Source organism: Carcharhinus amblyrhynchos, chromosome 9 (assembly GCF_965287045.1).
Source record: "Carcharhinus amblyrhynchos chromosome 9, sCarAmb.v2.hapA, whole genome shotgun sequence".
NCBI lineage: Eukaryota > Metazoa > Chordata > Chondrichthyes > Carcharhiniformes > Carcharhinidae > Carcharhinus > Carcharhinus amblyrhynchos.
The window spans coordinates 462,392-482,950 of record NC_137332.1 but is presented as its reverse complement, the minus strand read 5'-3'; the positions used below and the strand labels follow the sequence as shown (position 1 = coordinate 482,950).

Sequence of the window (20,559 nt, the reverse complement as noted above, 5' to 3'; positions counted from 1 at the left end):
CTGTACAAAACTCTGGTGCGGCCGCACTTGGAGTATTGCGTACAGTTCTGGTCGCCGCATTATAAGAAAGATGTGGAGGCATTGGAAAGGGTGCAGAGGAGGTTTACCAGGATGTTGCCTGGTATGGTGGGAAGGTCTTCTGAGGAAAGGCTGAGGGACTTGAGGTTATTTTCATTGGAGAGAAGAAGGTTACGAGGTGACCTAATTGAGGCATACAAGATGATCAGAGGATTGGATAGGGTGGACAGTGAGAGCCTTTTACCTCGGATGGTGATGACTAACACAAGGGGACATAGCTTTAAATTAAGGGGTGGTAATTATAGGACGGATGTTAGAGGTAGGTTCTTTACTCAGAGGGTAGTAAGGGCGTGGAATGCCCTGCCTGCAGCAGTTGTGGATTCGCCAACTTTAAGGGCGTTCAAATGGTCAGTGGATAGGCATATGGATAACATTGGAATAGTTTAGGTTGGAGGGTCATTAGATTGGTTCCACTGGTCGGCGCAACATCGAGGGCCGAAGGGCCTATACTGCGCTGGAATGTTCTATGTTCGATGATGTCAGTATGAGGGTTGCTGAATTTTGGTTTGCTTTCTCCAGTCTTTATTCTTTGTTTTCACAGGCCATCAATCCGAAGGATGGCTGGCAAGTTTACAGCTCTGCCCAGGACCCCGATGGGAGGTGTATTTGTACAGTCGTGGCTCCGGAACAGAATCTGTGTTCAAGGGATGCTCGAAGCAGACAACTCCGCCAGTTGCTGGAGAAGGTAAATCAATCTCTTATTGATTCATGGGGTGTAGACTTTGCTGGCTAGGCCAGCATTATTGCCCAGTCCTAAATACCCTTCCGAAGGCAGTGGTGAATTCCTTCTTGAACCCACTGCAGTCCGTGTGGTGTAGGTACACTCACTGTGCTGTTAGGGAGGGAGTTCCAGGATTTTGACCCAGTGATGTAAGGTGATATATTTTCAAGTCTAAGTGGTGGAGGGGAACTTCCAGGTGGTGCTGTCTCCAGGTGTCTTCTGTCCTTGTCCTTCTAGGTGGTAATAGTCATGAGTTTAGTGTCACTGGCTGGGACAGCAATTATTGCAATTCAGAGATAATCACATTGCTGTACATCTGGAGACACTTTTTATTTATTCGTTGGACACTGGGCATTGTGGCTGGGCAGCATTTATTGCCCACCCCTCGTTACCCTTGGAGGGCAGTTGAGATTAATGATACTGTTGTGGCCCTGGAGTCACGTGTAGGCCAGAACAGGTAACGATGGTAGATTTCCTTCCCTAAAGGGTATTAGTGAACCAAATGACAATTGACAATGGTTTTAGAATTTTAATTCCATTTTTTTCATTGAATTCAAATTTCACCGTCTGCAACAGTGGGATTCAAATCCGGTTCCCCATTTGGCTCGACCTTGGGTCTCCAGGTTAGTAGTCCAGCGTCAGCGTGGCAGATGGAGAACAACGTTGGTAAATGTGAGGTCATCCATTTTGGTAAAAATAACAACAAAATGGACTATTATTTAAATGGTAAAAAATTGCAGCGTGCTGCTGTGCAGAGGGATCTGGGTGTCCTTGTGCAGGAATCTCAAGCAGTTGGTTTGCAGGTGCAGCAGGTAATTAAGAAGGCAAATGGAATTTTGTTCTTTATGGAGTTTAAAAACAGTGAGGTTATGTTGCAGCTGTATAAGGTGCTGGTGAGGCCACACTTGGAGAACAGTGTATAGTTTTAGAACATAGAACGTTACAGCACAGTACAGGCCCACCGGCCCTCAATGTTGTGCTGAGCTTTGTCCAATCCCAAGATCAAGCTACCCCACACAAGTGATGCATTTTGGTAGAACTAATGTTGGGGGGAGCTATACAATAAATGGCAGAACCACCAAGCGTGTAGACACACAGAGGGACCTGGGGGTGCAAGTCCACAGATCCTTGAAGGTGGCAGCACAGGTGGAGGAGGTGGTGAAGAAGGCATATGGCATGTTTGCCTTTATAGGACGGGGCATAGAGTATAAAAGCTGGAGTCTGATGTTACAGCTGCATCGAACATCGGTTAGGCCACATTTGGAGTACTGTGTCCAGTTCTGGTCGCCACACTACCAGAAGGATGTGGAGGCTTTGGAGAGAGTGCAGAGAAGGTTTACCAGGATGTTGCCTGGTATGGAGGGTATTAGCTATGAGGAGAGATTGGGTAAACTGGGGTTGTTCTCCCTGGAAAGACGGAGAATGAGGGGAGACCTAATAGGGTGAACAGTGGGAAGCTTTTTCCCAGGGGTTACAGGTTCAAGGTGAGGGGGGCGAGGTTTAACTCAGATATCAGCAGGATGTATTTTACACAGAGGGCGGTGGGGGCCTGGAATGCGCTGCTGAGCAGGGTTTTGGCGGCGGACACGCTGGGATCGTTTAAGACTTATCCGGATAGTCACATGAACAGACTGGGAATGGAGGGATACAAACAAATGGTCTAGTTGGACCAATGACCGGCGCAGGCTTGGAGGGCCGAAGGGCCTGTTTCCTGTGCTGTATTGTTCTTTGTTCTCTGTCACTATCAGTCAGAGTGCATCGAGGGATTGGAAATTGTATAAAACCTCTCCAACTGTGTGACTCAGATTGAATGTGAGTCTGACCTCAGTGGTTGGTAAGCTGATGGAGAGGCTTCTGAGGGACAAGATTTACGAGCATTTGGAGAGGTTTCACATGATCAGAAATAGTCAGCATGGATTTGTCAAGGGCAGGTCGTGCCTTACGAGCCTAGTTGAGTTCTTTGACAATGTGACTGAACACATTGACGAAGGAAGAGCGGTGGACGTGGTTTACATGGACTTCAGCAAGGCGTTTGATAAGGTCCCCCATGCAAGACTTCTTGCAAAGGTGAGAGGGAATGGGATCCAAGGGGCTTTGGCCTTGTGGATCCAGAACTGGCTTGCCTGCAGAAGGCAGAGAGTGGTTGTGGATGGGTCTTTTTCGGCATGGAGGTCAGTCACCAGTGGAGTGCCCCAGGGATCTGTTCTAGGACCCTTGCTGTTTGTCATTTTCATAAATGACCTAGATGAGGAGGTGGAGGGATGGGTAAGTAAGTTCGCTGATGACACGAAGGTCAGTGGTGTTGTGGATGGTCTGGAAGGATGTCAAAAGTTGCAGCAGGACATAAATAGGATGCAGGACTGGGCGGAGAAGTGGCAGATGGACTTCAACGCGGATAAATGCGTAGTCGTCCATTTTGGCAGAACCAACGGGATGAACGAGTACACTATCAAGGGCAGGAGTCTTAGTAGTGTTGAAGAGCAGAAGGATCTTGGGGTCCGGGTCCACAGGACTCTTAAATCGGCCTCGCAGGTGGAGGATGTGGTCAAGAAGGCGTATGGTGTACTGGCCTTCATTAATCGAGGGATTGAGTTTAGGAGTCGGGAGGTAATGCTGCAACTTTATAAGACCCTTGTCAGGCCTCATTTGGAGTACTGTGCGCAGTTCTGGTCGCCTCACTATCGGAAAGACGTAGAAGCTATTGAAAGGGTACAGAGGAGATTTACAAGGATGTTGCCTGGACTGGGAGGCATGCCTTATGAAGTTAGGTTGAGGGAACTGGGTCTCTTTTCCCTGGAGAGACGAAGGTTGAGAGGTGACCTGATAGAAGTTTATAAAATGTTGAGAGGAATAGATAGGGTGGATTCTCAGAGGCTATTTCCCCAGGTTGAAATGGTCGCTACGAGAGGACACAGATTGAAGGTGCGGGGAGGCAAGTACAGAAGTGATGTTCGGGGTAAGTTTTTCACTCAGAGGGTGGTGAGTGAATGGAATCGGCTGCCGTCAGTGGTGGTGGAGGCGAACTCGCTGGGGTCTTTTAAAAGACTTCTGGATGAGTATATGGGGTTTTATGGGATTGGGGGTTATAGATAGGTCTATAGATTGGTAGGTGTTGATGTGATCGGCGCAACTCGTGGGCCGAAGGGCCTGTTTGTGCTGTAGTGTTCTATGTTCTATGAATGTACATGGTGAGTATCACATGATTCACAGTTGTTTTGAAATCTCTGAGTACAACTTGATCTATGTGGAACACTTGTTTGTTACTGCACGCTGACACAGTGCTTGGCACTGCTGCCTCACAGCGCCAGGGACCCAGGATCAATCCTCAGCTGGGGTTATTGTCTATGGGGAGTCTGCCCATTCTCTCCAGGTCTGTGTCAGTCTCCCCCGGATGCACCAGTTTCCTCCCACAGTCTGAAAGACGTGCTGGTTAGGGTGCATTGACCCAAACAGGCACCAGAGTGTGGTGACTAGGGGAATTTCACAGTAACTTCATTGCAATGTTAATGTAAACCTTACTTGTGACTAATAAATAAACTTCACTTCAATCTGCGGGATAGCCATTGTGAAATGTTTGTAATAACCTTTCAGGTATTTTATGTATAGAAAGAACAATGAACAGTACAGCACAGGAAACAGGCCCTTCAGCCCTCCAAGCCTGCGTCGCTCATTGGTCCAACTAGACCATTCTTCTGTATCCCTCCATTCCCAGTCTGTTCATGTGACTATCCAGATAAGTCTTAAACGATCCCAGCGTGTCCGCCTCCACCACCCTGCTTGGCAGCGCATTCCAGGCCCCCACCACCCTCTGTGTAAAATACGTCCCTCTGATATCTGAGTTAAACCTCGCCCCTCTCACCTTGAACCTGTGACCCCTCGTGATCGTCACCTCCGACCTGGGAAAAAGCTTCCCACTGTTCACTCTATCCATACCCCTCATAATTTTATACACCTCTATTAGGTCTCCCCTCATTCTCCGTCTTTCCAGGGAGAACAACCCCAGTTTACCCAATCTCTCCTCATAGCTAATACCCTCCATACCAGGCAACATCCTGGTAAACCTTCTCTGCACTCTCTCCAAAGCCTCCACATCCTTCCGGTAGTGTGGCGACCAGAACTGGACGCAGTATTCCAAATGTGGCCTAACCAGCGTTCTATACAGCTGTAATATCATACGCCAACTTTTATACTCTATGCCCTGTCCTATAAAGGTAAGCATGCCATACACCGTCTTCACCACCTTCTCCACCTGTGCTGCCACCTTTAAGGATCTGTGGACTTGCACACCCAGGTCCCTCTGTATGTCTATACTCCTGATGGTTCTGTCATTTTTTGTATAGCTCCCCACTACATTAGATCTACCAAAATGCATCACTTTACATTTATCTGGATTAAATTCCATCTGCCATTTCTCCACCCAATTTTCCAGCCTATCTATATCCTGCTGTATTCCCTGACAATGTTCATCACCATCCGCAACTGCAGCCATCTTTGTGTCATCCACAAACTTACTGATCACACCAGTTACATCTTCTTCCAAATCCTTTATATATATATCACAAATAGCGGAGGTCCCAGTACAGAGCCCTGTAGAACACCACTAGTCACAGACCTCCAGCTAGAAAAAGATCCCTCCACTGCTACCCTCTGTCTCCTGTGGCCAAGCCAGTTCTCTATCCATCTAGCTAGCTCTCCTTTTATCCCCTGAGATTTAACCTTTTGCACCAGCCTGCCATGAGGGACTTTGTCAAACACTTTACTAAAATCCATGTAGATGACATCAACAGCCCTTCCCTCATCAATTATTTTTGTCACCTCCTCAAAAAACTCAACCAAATTTATGAGGCATGATCTCCCTCGTACAAAACCATGCTGTCTATCGCTAATGAGGTTATTGCATCTATCCTATCCCTAAGAATCTTCTCCAACAATTTCCCTTCCACGGACGTCAAGCTCACCGGCCTATAATTACCTGAGTTATCCTTGCTACCCTTCTTAAATAACGGGAAAACATTCGCTATCCTCCAATCCTCAGGGACCTCACCTTTGTCCAGTGAAGAGACAAAGATTTCCATTAGAGGCCCAGCAATTTCATCTCTTGTCTCCCTGAGCAGTCTAGGACAGATGCCATCAGGCCCTGGGGATTTGTCTGTCTTAATAGAACATAGAACACTACAGCACAAACAGGCCCTTCGGCCCACAAATTGCGCCGATCATATCCCAACCTACCAGGCCTATCTATAACCCCCAATCGTACTCATCCAGAAGTCTCTTAAAAGACCCCAGCGAGTTCGCCCCCACCACCACTGACGGCAGCCGATTCCATTCACTCACCACCCTCTGAATGAAAAACTTACCCCTAACATCTCCTCTGTACCTGCTCCCCAGCACCTTAAACCTGTGTCCTCTCGTAGCGACTGTTTCTTCTGGCCCCTTCTCTGTCTTGTCTAAAACACTTATACCCTGGAATATTCAGCTGCCAGTCCTGTCCTTTAAACCAAGTCTCTGTCACTGCCACCACATCCAAGTTCTACACAATCATTAAGGCTCTAAGTTTGTCTGTCTTGCCTGTTATGCTCCTTGCATTGAAGCAGATGCTCCCCAGACCTCCAGGCCCACTGAGGTCATCCTCCCCCAGAATGCTCTTCCTCTTCGATAGCCTTGTCCTGGCCCTCGGCTCGTCCCCAGCCTCTGTGCTTATTGACCTATTGTTTTGATCCCCACCCCTCTGCCACATTAGTTTAAACCCACCTGAACCACACCAGCAAAACTCCCAGCCAGGATATCCGTGCCCTGCCCTTTGTGTACAGGTACCGTCCTCTCTTGATTTTTATTGTCACATGTATTAGTGTACAGTGAAAAGTGTTGTTTCTTGTGCGCTATTTCTACTTTGTCCCCATTGATGTGGACAGGGACGTGTTCTCCTTTACACCTCCTGAAATCTCCTTCATTTTGTTGAGATTGAGGGAGAGATTATTGTTGCTGCACCAGTTCACCAGATTCTCTATCTCATTCCTGTTCTCTGTCTCGTCATTGTTTGAGATCCGAGTCTCTACGGTGGTGGTGTCAGCAAACTTGAAAATCGAATTGGTCTCCTTATCTGGGGAAGGATGTCCTTGCTTTAGAGGGAGCACAGTGAAGGTTTTCCAGGCTGATTCCTGGGATGGCAGGTCTGTCATATGAGGAGAGACTGAGTGGGTTAGGATTATATTCACTGAGTTTAGAAAGAGTGAGAGGGGATTGCCTAGAAATTTATAAAATTCTAACAGGGTTAGATTCAGAAAGAATGTTCCCGATGATGGTGGAGTCCAGATCTAGGGGTCATCGTTTGAGGATGAGGGGTAAATCTTTTAGAACTGAGGTGAGGAGAAAGTTGCATAGAAACATAGAAACCAGAAGCAGGATTTGGCCCTTTGAATCTGCTCCACCATTGATTCTGATCACAGCTGATCATCAAATTCAAAATCCTGATCCCCTTCCTCCCCCGTATTCCTTGATGCCTTGAGCCCCAAGAGCGAAATCTAATTTCTTCTGGAAATCAGACAATGTTTTGGCCTCAACTGCATTCTGTGGTTGCAAATTGCACCCATTCACCATTCTCTGTGTGAAGAAATCTCTCCTCACCTCCAAATCATTTCTTACTATTTGTGTCTGTATAAGCTCAGTTTGTGAACAGAATTCCCATTCAGCTGATGAAGGGGTGGCAGTCTGAAAGCGAGTGGCTTTTGCTACCAAATAAACCTGTTGGACTTTAACCTGGTGTTGTGAAACTTCTGACTGTGTTCTTTGACAGAGCCAGTTTTGTATCCACCTTGCCAGCTCACCTCTGACCCCACTGCGACTTCACCTTCTGCACCAGTCTGCCATGAGGGACCCTGTCAAAGGCCTTACTGAAGTCCATGTAGACAACATCCACCACCCTATCCTCATCAATCATCTTCGTCACTTCCTCAAAAAACTCGATCAAGTTTGTGAGACACAACCCCCCCTTCACAAAACCATGTTGCCTCTCACTAATACGCCCACGTATAGAACACAGAACACTACAGCACAAACAGGCCCTTCAGCCCACAAGTTGCGCCGATCACATCAACACCTACCAGGCCATAGAACTGTCTGTAACTCCCAATCCCATTAAACCCCATATACTCATCCAGAAGTCTTTTAAAAGACCCCAGCGAGTTCGCCTCCACTACCACCGACGGCAGCCGATTCCATTCACTCACCACCCTCTGAGTGAAAAACTTACCCCTAACATCTCTTCTATACTTGCTTCCCAGCACCTTAAACCTGTGTCTTCTCATAGCGACCATTTCAGCCCTGGGAAATAGCCTCCGAGAATCCATCCTATCTATTCCTCTCAACATCTTATAAACCTCTATCAGGTCGCCTCTCAACCTTCATCTCTCCAGGGAGAAATGACCGAGCTCCCTCAACCTATCTTCGTAAGGCATGCCTCCCAATCCAGGCAACATCCTTGTAAATCTCCTCTACACCCTCTGGGGTCTGACAAGGGTGTTATAAAGTTGCAGCATTACCTCCCGACTCCTAAACTCAATCCCTCGATTAATGAAGGCCAGTACACCATACACCTTCTTGACCACCTCTTCCACCTGTGAGGCCGATTTAAGAGTCCTATGGACCCAGACTCCAAGGTGGTTCTGCTCTTCAACACTGCTAAGGCTCCTACCCTGATATTGTACTCCTTCATCCTATTTGACCTGCCAAAATGGACCACTAAGAACATAAGAACATAAGAACATAAGAAATAGGAGCAGGAGTAGGCCATCTGGCCCTTCGAGCCTGCCCCGCCATTCAATAAGATCATGGCTGATCTGTCGTGGCTCAGTTCCACTTTCCCGCCCTCTCCCCATAACCCTTAATCCCCTCTCTTATCAAAAACCCATCAACCCGCTTCTTAAAAATATTTAGCGAGGCAGCCTCCACCACTTCAACGGGCAGAGAATTCCAGAGATTCACCACCCTTTGAGTGAAGAAGTTCCTCCTCAACTCTGTTCTAAACCGCCCCCCCTTTATCTTGAGGCTGTGCCCCCTAAGTCCTACTGTCTTTTTTGAGCGGGAAGAGTCTCTCCACCTCTATCCTATCCATCCCATTCATCATCTTATACATCTCAATGAGATCTCCCCTCATTCTTCTAAACTCTAACGAGTACAAGCCTAGTTTATTCAGCCTCTCCTCATAGCTCAACCCCCTCAACTCCGGTATCAGCCTAGTAAACCTCCTCTGCACTCCCTCCAAGGCCAAAATATCTTTGCGCAGGTGCGGCGCCCAAAACTGCACACAGTACTCCAGCTGCGGCCTCACCAATGCCCTATACAGCCGCAGCAAGACCTCCCTACTTTTATATTCAATCCCCCTCGCTATGAAGGCCAGCATCCCATTCGCCTTCCTGACCACCTGCTGCACCTGCAGGCTGGGTTTTTGCGACTCATGCACAAGGACCCCGAGGTCCCTCTGCACCGTCGCCTGCTGCAGTTTTTCGCCACGTAAGTAATAGTCCTTCCTACCATTCTTCCTACCAAAGTAGACCACCTCACACTTGCCAACATTAAATTCCATTTGCCATTTCCTGGCCCATTCGCCCAGCCTATCTAGATCCTTCTGCACATTTATCTCTATTGAAGTCCATCTGCCACTTCTCCGCCCAGTCTTGCATCCTATCTATGTCACGCTGCAACTTCTGACATCCCTCCAGACCATCCACAACACCACCAACCTTCGTATTGTCAGCAAACCCATCCCTCCACTTCCTCATCCAGGTCATTTATGAAAATGACAAACAGCAAGGGTCCTAGAACAGATCCCTGGGGCACTCCACTGGTGACTGACCTCCATGCAGAAAAAGACCCATCCACAACCACTCTCTGCCTTCTGCAGGCAAGCCAGTTCTGGATCCACAAGGTCAAAGGCCCTTGGATCCCATGCCCTCTCACCTTTGCAAGAAGTCTTGCATGGGGGACCTTATCAAACGCCTTGCTGAAGTCCATGTAAACCACGTCCACCACTCTTCCTTCGTCAATGTGTTCAGTCACATTGTCAAAGAACTCAACTAGGCTCGTAAGGCACGACCTGCCCTTGACAAAGCCGTGCTGACTATTCCTGATCATTCTAAACTTCTCTAAATGCTCATAAATCTTGTCCCTCAGAATCCTCTCCATCAACTTACCAACCACTGAGGTCAGACTCACCGGTCAGTAATTTCCTGGGCTATCCCTCTTCCCTTTCTTGAAAATAGGAACCACATCCGCAATCCTCCAATCCTCCAGAACCTCTCCCATCTCCATCAACGATGCAAAGATCATCGTCAGGGGCAATGCGTGGGTTTCCTCCGGGTGCTCTGGTTTCCTCCCACATCCCAAAGATGCGCTTTTAGGCTGATTGATTGGGTAACAAATTGTCCCTATATTGGACCTCCCTGATCCTCGCACATTAGGCGTAGACTAAAATCATAAATAGGTCACTGAGACAATGGGACGGCGGCGCGGGCTCGTTGGGCCGAAGGGCCTGTTTCCCGTGCTGAGTTGTTCTTTGTTCTTTGTTCACCAGGGGTCCAGGTGAAGGCTGGGATGAAAGCGCTTTATCTGAATGCACGAAGCATTCGGAATAAAGTGGATGAGCTGATGGCGCAGATCAGCACAAATGGATACGATCTGGTGGCCATTACAGAGACGTGGCTGCAGGGTGACAGGGACTGGGAGCTGAATGTCCAGGGGTATCAAGTGTTTAGGAAGGATAGGCGGGAGGGAAAAGTGTGGGGGGGGGGGGGGCATAGCTCTGCTGATTAAGGATAGCATCAGGGTGGTAGCAAGGGATGATATTGGAGCCAAGGAGCAGAGGGTGGAATCGTTGTGGGTGGAGATTAGGAACAGCAAAGGGAGGAAGGCACTGGTGGGTGTCGTCTATAGGCCCCCAAATAATGATCTGGAGGTGGGGCGGGCTGTTAACGTGCAAATAAATGCGGCGTGCAGGAATGGAACGGTGATAATTATGGGGGATTTCAATCTGCATATTGATTGGTCGACCCATGTTGGACGCGGTGGGCTTGAGGAAGAGTTCTTGGAATGCTGCCGGGATAGTTTCCTTGAACAGTGTGTGTTGGAGCCGACGAGGGAGCGAGCTATCTTGGGTCTGGTGTTATGTAATGAGGCGGGTAGAATTAGGGACCTTGTGGTGAAGGATCCTCTTGGGAAGAGCGATCATTGTATGGTGGAGTTTCTGATGCAGATGGAGGAGGAGAAAGTGGGTTCCCGGACCTGTGTCCTTTGTTTGAACAGAGGGGAGTACGGTAGGATGAGAGAGGAATTGGCGAATGTTGATTGGGGGAGCGCTTTGGAAGGTAGGTCTGCTGAGGAACAGTGGAGGATCTTTAAGGAGATCTTTCTTGGTGCTCAGCAGAAATTTATTCTGATGGTTAAAAAGGATCGTAGGAGGAGAGATAATCAGCCGTGGATAATGAAGGAGGTAAAGGAAAGTGTTAAATTAAAAGCGGATGCGTTTGGAGTAACTAAGAGTAGTGGGCGAGAAGAGGATTGGGAGAGGTTTAAATGTCAACAAAGAATGACAAAGAAGTTGATAAAGAAGGGTAGGAGAAACTATGAAGCTGGGCTAGCGCTAAATATAAAAAAGGATAGTAAGAGTTTTTATAAATATATAAAAAGGAAGAGGCTGACTAGGGTGAACGTTGAACCCTTAGAGGATGAGAGGGGGGACTTAGTGGTAGGGGATGGGGAAATGGCTGAGGCCTTGAATAACTTTTTTGTTTCGGTCTTCACGGAGGAGGACGTGAATAATTTGCCGGATGTTAGAAATGGAAAGGTGGTAGGAGTGGAGGGCCTGAATGACATTATTGTTAAAAGAGAGGCAGTGCTCGAAAGACTGGAGGGACTGACTGTGGACAAGTCCCCAGGACTGGATGGAATGCATCCAAGGGTTCTGAAAGAAATGGCGGAGGTGATAGTGGATGCCTTGGTGCTTATTTTCCAAACGTTGCTGGATTCCGGGGAAGTGCCGGAAGATTGGAAAACGGCTAATGTTACGTCGTTGTTTAAGAAGGGTGGCAGGCAAAAGGCAGGGAATTATAGGCCGGTTAGTTTAACGTCTGTTGTAGGTAAAATGCTAGAATCCGTCATTAAGGAGAAAATAGCGAGGCATCTTGAGGACAATTGTTTGATAGAGCAGACGCAGCACGGTTTCGTTAAGGGGAAGTCATGTCTGACGAATTTATTGGAGTTCTATGAGGATGTGTCTAGGGCGGTGGATAGAGGAGAGCCGGTGGATGTGGTGTTTCTTGATTTTCAGAAGGCGTTTGATAAGGTGCCGCACAAGAGGTTATTACAGAAGGTCAGGGGGCATGGAGTTGGGGGTAGGGTGTTAGCGTGGATAGGGAATTGGCTGTCAAATAGGAGGCAGAGAGTGGGGGTCAATGGGTGGTATTCGGATTGGCGGTTGGTGACTAGTGGAGTGCCCCAGGGGTCGGTGCTGGGGCCTCAGCTTTTTACCATTTATATAGATGATCTGGAGGAGGGAACCGAGTGTAGGGTGTCGAAATTTGCTGATGACACCAAGATTGGTGGAACGGCAAATTGTGCGGAGGGTGTGGAGAGTCTGCAGAAGGATCTAGATAGGCTGGGCGAATGGGCCAGGAACTGGCAAATGGAATTTAATGTTGGCAAGTGTGAAGTTGTCCACTTTGGTAGGAATAATGGTAGGAAGGACTATTACTTACGGGGTGAAAAACTGCAGCAGGCGACGGTGCAGAGGGACCTCGGGGCCCTTGTGCATGAGTCGCAAAAACCCAGCCTACAGGTGCAGCAGGTGGTCAGGAAGGCGAATGGGATGCTGGCCTTCATAGCGAGGGGGATTGAATATAAAAGTAGGGAGGTCTTGCTGCAGCTGTATAGGGCATTGGTGAGGCCGCAGCTGGAGTACTGTGTGCAGTTTTGGTCGCCGCACTTACGCAAGGATATTTTGGCCTTGGAGGGAGTGCAGAGGAGGTTTACTAGGCTGATACCGGAGTTGAGGGGGTTGAGCTATGAGGAGAGGCTGAATAAACTAGGCTTGTACTTGTTAGAGCTTAGAAGAATGAGGGGAGATCTCATTGAGACGTATAAGATGATGAATGGGATGGATAGGATAGAGGTGGAGAGGCTCTTCCCGCTCAGAAAGGACAGTAGGACTCGGGGGCACAGCCTCAAGATAAAGGGGGTGAAGTTTAGAACGGAGTTGAGGAGGAACTTCTTCACTCAAAGGGTGGTGAATCTCTGGAATTCTCTGCCCGTTGAAGTGGTGGAGGCTACCTCGCTAAATATATTTAAGACGCGGGTTGATAAGTTTTTGATAGGCAAGGGGATTAAGGGTTGTGGGGAGAGGGCGGGAATGTGGAACTGAGACACGACAGATCAGCCATGATCTTATTGAATGGCGGGGCAGGCTCGAAGGGCTAGATGGCCTACTCCTGCTCCTATTTCTTATGTTCTTATGCAATCCCTTCCCTCACCTCCCACAGTAACCTGGGGTACATCCCATCCGGTCCTGGTGTCTTATCTATCTTGATAGAATTTAAAAGTTCCAACACATCCTCTTTCTTAACACCCACATACTCAATCTTTTCAGTCTGCCGCAAACCTGTAGTATAACCTCCCAGATCACTTTCCACCGTGAATATTTCCAAGTGGAAGTAAACCCTGTCTCGAAGAATCCTCTCCAATAATTTCCCTACCACTGATGTAAGGCTCACCGGCCTGTAATTACCTGGATTATTCTTGCTACCCTTAAACAAAGGAACAACATTGGCTATTCTCCAATCCTCTGGGATCTCCCCTGTAGCCAGTGAGGATACAAAGATTTCTCTCAAGACCCCAGCATTTTCTTTCCTTGCCTCTCAGTATTCTGGGGTATATCCCATCAGGCCCTGGGGACTTGTCTCCCTTAATGTTTCTCAAGAACCCCAAAACCTTCTCCTTTTTGATCTCAACATGACTCAAACTATCTACACATCCTTTCCCAGATTCCTCATTCACCCAGTCCTTCTCTTTGGTGAATACTGACGCAAAATACTCATTTAATAACTCACCCATTTCCTCTGGCTCCACACATAGATTCCCTCCCCGTCCCTGAGTGGCCAACTCTCTCCCTGGCTACCCTCTTGCTCTTTATATATGTATAAAAACCCTTGGAATTTCCCTTAATCCTGCTGACCAATGACCTTGTGTGACCCCTGTTAGCCCTCCTTACTCCTTGCTTAAGTTTCTTTCTACTTTCCTTGTATTCCACACTTGCTTTGTGTGTTCCCAGCCTCTTAGCTTTGAGAAATACTTCCTTTTTCTCTTTGACTAAGCTCACAATACCTCTCATTATCCAAGATTCCCAAATACTTATCCTTCATCCTTACAGGAATGTGCTGGTCCTGAATCCCTATCAACTGACACTTGAACACCTCCCACATGCCAGATGTTGATTTGCCCTCAAACATCTGCCCACAATCTACATTCTTCAGTTCCTGCCTAATATTGTTGTAATTAACCTTCCCCCAGTTTAGCACCTTAACTTGAGGACTACACTTATCTTTATCCATCTGTACCTTAAATCTTACTGAATTGTGGTCACTGTTCCCGAACTGCTCCCCTGCTGAAACATCGACCACCTGTCCGGGCTCATTCCCCAATACCAGGTCCAGTATGGCTCCTTCCCTAGTTGGACTATCTACGTACTGTTTCAGGAAATCCCCTTGGATGCTCTTTACAAACTCTGCCCCACCCACGCCCTGAGCGCTGAGTCCCAGCCAATATCGGGGAAGTTAAAATCTCCCATCACAACAACCCTGTTACTTTTACACCTTGCCAAAATTGGTCTACAAATCTGTTCCTCTTTCTCCCCATCAGCACCTCACTAAAACATGTTTGCTTGCACTCCTGGGTACATTATTCATATTTTCCTTTGTGAAGACTGAAGCAAGTACAATTTTAATTTCTCATCCATTTCTCTATTCCCCATTATGAATTCTCCTGTTTCTGACTATAAGGGGCCTACATTCATTTTTGTCAATTTTTATGTCTTTATATATCTTTTACAGTCAGTTTTTTTTTTGTTCCCCGCTAGCTTACTTTCATACTCTATTTTCCCCTTCTGAATCAATCCCTTGGTCCTCCTTTGCTGAATTTTAAACTATTCCCAATCCTCAGGCCTGTTGCTTTTTCTTGCCAATTTGTGTGCTTCTTCCTTGAATCTGATACTATCTCTAATTTCCTCTGTAAGCTATGGTTCGGCCACAATTCCCTGACCACTCTTGCGCCAAACAGGAATAAGCAACTTCTGGAGTCCACCTATTCATTATTTAAATGCTGCCATTGTCTGTCCACTGTCTTTCCTTTCAGTAATGTTTCCCAGTCCATCGTGGCCAATTCATGCCTCGTACCATCATAGTTCCCTCTACTGAGATTCAGGACCTGGTCTTAGAATTATCCATCTTGACAAAAAATTCTGTCACATTACGGTCACTTGTCCTGAAGGGTTCTCTCACAATTAGATTGCCAACTAATCCTTTCTCATTGCACAACACCCAGTCCAAGATGGCCTGCTCCCTTATTGGTTCCTCAACATATTGCTCCAAAAAGCCATCCCGTACGCACTCTAGAAATTTCTCTTCTACTGTACTGTGACTAATGTGACTCTCCCAATTGAAATGCAGATTTCTTCATCCAGAGGGTGAAGAGTGTGTGGAATTCACTACTACAGAAAGTAATTGAGGCCAAAACGTTGTGTGATTCCAAGAAGAAATTGGGGCTAGCATGCAGAAAAAGAAAGACTTCACTAAGGTTTCTGACAAGGTCACACATGAGTCTGATGGAGAAGGTTAGACTTCATGTGACCCAGGGCAATGGTTGTTTTTGTGACTGGAAGCCTGTGTCCAGTGGTGTTCGTCCAACCTGTTTATTTGATAGTACACTCACAAGCTTTCGGGGTTAGCCCCTTCGTCAGGTGAATGGAGAGTTCTGGCCTCAGACAGAGCATATAAAGCACAGACAGTTTAGAGAGTTTAGAAAGAGGCCATTCAGCCCATCGAGCCTGCACCACCAACAACAATCCCATCCAGCCTCTATCCCCATAACCCCATGTATTTACACGAGGCTCCCTGATGCTAAGGGGAAATTTCGCATGATGAATCAATCTAACTTGCACATCTTTGGACTGTGGGAGGAAACCCACACAGACATGAGGGGAATGTGCAAACTCCACACAGACAGCAACCCAAGGCTGGAATTGAATTGGATCCCTGACGCTGTGAGGCAGCCCTGCTAACCACACAGAGAGGGTGCAGAGGAGAGTCACCAGGGTGTTCCCTGGGCTGCGGCGTCTCAGTTATAAAAGGAGTCTGGGGTTGTTCTCCTTGGAGCAGAGAAGTTGAGGGAGTTCTGACTGAGCTGTATAAATTCATGAGGTGCATAGATTTGCAGATAGGAAGGAACTTTTCCCATAGCAGACGGGGCAAACCATAGACACAGATTTAACAAAGGGACAGGCTTATAGGAGAAAAAACTGGAAAGTTAAAGTTTATTTACTAGTCAAAGTAAGCTTACATTAACACTGCAATGAAGTTACTGTGAAAATTCCCAAGTAGCCACACTCTGGTGCCTGTTCGGGCACACTGACAGAGAATTTAGCTTGGCCAATACATCTAACGAGCATCTCTATGGAGTGTGGGAGGAAACCCACGCAGGCACAGGGAGAATGTGCAGACTCCACACAGACAGTGACCCAGGCCAGGAATCGAACCCGGGTCCCTGGTGCTGTGAGGCAGCAGTGCTAACCATTCTGCCACCATGCCACCACAGCCTGAACTCACAGTCGGAAAGCGTGATTGTGGCAGGAATCCTTACAATATTTAATAAGCATTTAGAAATGCCACATGATACAAAAGTAGAGCCCAACTGCTGCAAAATGGGATTAAAATAAGTAGGTGCTTGTTGGTCTGTGTGGACACGATGGGTCAAAGGGTCTCTTTCCACGCTGTCAGACTCTTTGGGCGGGATTTTCCGGCCACGCTTGCCCCCAAGGCTGGAAATTCCTACCCGAGGTCAATAGACCTTTGCGTGTCCTGCGTGACCTTTGCGTGTCCTGCGTGACCTTTGCGTGACCTTTGCGTGACCTTTGCGTGTCCTGCGTGACCTTTGCGTGTCCTGCTCACCATGATTCCCATCTCAGGCAGGATGGGAAAATTCTCTACCATAGAAACCCGACAGTGCAGAAAGAGGCCATTGGGCCCATCGAGCCTGCATCAACTACAATCCCACCCAGGCCCCACTTCCACATATTTTACCCGCTAATCCCTCTAACCTACGCATCTCAGGACACTAAGGGGCAATTTTAGAATGGCCAATCGACCTAACCTCTATGGCTGTTCCTCTCCTGCCCTGTGGAAGGGTCAATGGACTTGAAAGGTTAACTTTTTCCCTCTCTGCAGATTCTGCCTGACCTGCTGCGTTTATTTTATTTAATAAAAAGGAAATCACTTGGTAAAGTGTTGTAAAGAAGGGAATTTATATCGTACCTGCCATGAGCAATTTCTGCATTGGAAGCAGCAATGTGATAATAATTGTATGGCCTGTTTGTGTGAGGTTTGTTGAAAATTGTACAGATCAGACACAGAGGAAAACTCCCCTGCGTTTTTCCAGTCATGCTGTGGGACCTTTGGTATCTACTTATAGAAAATCCTGCTTTCTTTTAGTGAGTTTAGTGAGTTTCTTGTTTATTTTTCGACCAAAGGTCCAGAACATGTCTCAATCCATTGAGGTACTGAATCTGAGGACACAGAGGGACTTTCAATATGTGCTAAAAATGGAAACACAAATGAAAGGATTAAAGGGAAAATTCCGACAAATTGAAGATGACCGGAAGACACTCTTAACAAAGCATTTCCAGGTAAGGACGTTTCACTGCCAGTCCGCTAAAAGCAAAAGTTGAATCTGGAATTCTGAGTTGTGAAATTTTTCAGGAGCTGAAAGAAAAGATGGAGGAATTACTGCCACTGATCCCCGTCCTGGAGCAATACAAAACTGACAGCAAACTCATCATTCAGTTCAAAGATGAAGTGAGGAACCTGTCTGCGGTGCTAACTGGGATCCAGGAAGAAATTGGAGCTTATGATTATGAGGAGCTACAGCAGAGAGTCCTCAACCTGGAAAGCAGGCTGCATGACTGCATGAAAAAACTTTGTGAGTTCTCAGTATTTACAACAATGGTGAAATTTGAATGGAGTAAAAAGTCTGACAACACCAGGTTTTAGTCCAATCGATTTATTTGATAGCAAACTCACAAGCTTTCGAGGGGATTCCCTCTTCGTCAGGTGAATGGAGAGTTCTGGCCTCAGACAGAGCATATAAAACACAGACAGTTTACAGATTACTGATTAGAATGCGAATCTTTACACCTAACCTGCTGTTCAAGTCCTAAAGTGGCCGATAATGTGAGTGGAAGGAGGACTGATCACAGGTTAAAGAGATGTGTATTGTCTCCAGACAGTACAGTGAGTGAGGTTTTGCAAACCCAGGCAAGCCTGAATTTACTATCAAATAAATCAGTTGGACTTAAACCCATTGTTGTCAGACTTTTAACTGTGTTTACCCCAGTCCAACGGCAGCACATCCACATCATGAAATTTGAATGGATCAGAAAGCGCAAACAAGCCAAATCTTGCATGTGGAATGTAGCATTTCACAATCGTGGTAATTTCAAGGCAGCTGGTCCCTCGGCTCAACAAGCTAGCTTCCTTTATCTTTTTGCCAATCCCTTTTATCTTTTTAGACTCTTTTTTCCCAAATTTTCACTCCCCTTTAAACAATGAGAACATTTTCATGTTATCCTCCATTCCTCCGACCTGAATGATTACTGTTCTGCTCCTCCCAATCTGACTGGCCTGATCGAAAACTGGCTGGGCAATAGGAGACAGAGTAGTAGTGGAAGGGTCCTTTTCTGGCTGGAGGTTGGTCACCAGTGGTGTGCCGCAGGGCTCAGTACTGGGACCTCTCCTCTTTGTATTATATATAAACGACTTGGAAGAGGGCGTACGTGGTGTGATCAGCAAGTTTGCAGATGACACCAAGATGGCAGGATTGGCAGATACTGAGGAAGACTGTCAGGTGACACAACAGGATATAGATAGGTTGGTATACTGGGCAGATAGATGGCAGATGGAATTTAATCCTGACAAATGCGAGGTGATGCATTTTGGAAGGAATAATGCAGGGAGGAGTTACATGATAAAAGGTAGACCGATTAAGAGTATAGAAATACAGAGGGACCTGGGAGTGCAGGTGCACAAGTCTCTGAAGGAGTCAACACAGGTAGGGAAGGTTGTGAAGAAAGCTTATGGAATGCTAGCCTTTATAGGAAGGGGTATAGAGTATAAGAGCTGTTGTCTAATGCTTCAGTTGTACAGAACGTTGGTTAGGCCGCATTTGGAGTACTGCGTCCAGTTCTGGTCACCTTACTACCGGAAGGACGTGGAGACCCTGGAGAGGGTGCAGAGGAGGTTTACCAGGATGTTGCCTGGCATGGAAGGACTGAGTTACGAGGAAAGGTTGGAAAAACTGGGGCTCTTCTCCTTAGAAAGATGGAGATTAAGGGGGGATCTGATAGAGGTGTATAAAATAATGAAGGGAATAGATAGAGTCAACAGTGGTAGGCTTTTCCCTAGATTGGGGACAACTATTAGGAGAGGTCACGATCTAAGGGTGAGGGGGGAGAGGTATAATTTGGATTATCTCCTATGAGGAGAGACTGAGGGATTTAGGGTTGTTTTCGTTGGAAAGAAGGCGGCTAAGAGGGGATCTTATTGAAACATATAAGATGATTAGAGGTTTAGATAGGGTGGATAGTGATAGCCTTTTTCCTCGGATGGAGAAAGCTAGCACGAGGGGGCATGGCTTTAAATTAAGGGGGGGTAGTTATAGGACGGATGTCAGGGGTAGGTTCTTTACTCAGCGGGTGGTGAGGGATTGGAATGCCCTGCCTGCTGCAGTTGTAAATGCGCCTAGTTTGGGGGCGTTTAAGAGATCCGTGGATAGGTTTATGGACGAAAAGGGATTGGTATAGGCTAGTGGGTCATTGTTTTTGTAACTGGTCAGCGCAACATCGTGGGCCGAAGGGCCTGTTCTGCGCTGTAATGTTCTATGTTCTATGTACTAGAGGAAGGTTTTTCACGCAGAGGGTCGTGGGGGTATGGAACACGCTACCAAGTAAGGTGGTGGAGGCAGGCACGCTGGACTTGTTTAAGGTTTACTTGGATTAACACATGAGCGAAACAGGGATGGAGGGTTATAGTAGACAGTATTAAAAAGGGTCAGATCCTCGGGACGACACTGGAAATGTAGTATTACATGTTAATGTTTTTGTCTCTTTTAATCCACAGGTGTCGGTCCACCTTGTTGTTAAACAAGGGGCATGCACACGGTGGGTCGTGCATGGGCTGCTCTTGGAGGTTTCGAGAGTGGCCTAGTACTTCGTGTCGCTGTGTGTGCTTAAACCTGGACCAGCAGACAGGCACCACAACAGCTCAGTGACTAGCACTGTTAGCTGTGCAGATCCATGGATTTGGGCCGGTGTCTGTGGGAGTTTGCCCGTTCTCCCTGTAGTAGCGTGGGTTTCCTCCGGGTGCTCCAGTTTCCTCTCACACCCCAAAGATGTGCTCTTAGGCTGATTGGTGTAACAAATTGACCCTACACTATTCTGCCCTGAATCTGGC

At 47.2% G+C, this 20,559-nt stretch overlaps 1 protein-coding gene across 1 annotated transcript in view; it reads left to right on the top strand.

The window, feature by feature from the left end:
- The first annotated feature begins 619 nt into the window (after positions 1-619).
- The window catches only part of LOC145348277 (noelin-3-like), a 49,074-nt gene continuing 29,134 nt past the window's right edge, over positions 620-20,559 (top strand). Inside the window, exons 1-3 of the mRNA XM_080196475.1 lie at positions 620-763; positions 17,583-17,738; positions 17,812-18,031. Of these exons, the coding sequence (XP_080052601.1) occupies positions 17,592-17,738; positions 17,812-18,031 (367 nt within the window). The 5' untranslated portion in view covers positions 620-763; positions 17,583-17,591. The remainder of the gene's footprint in view (positions 764-17,582; positions 17,739-17,811; positions 18,032-20,559) is intronic.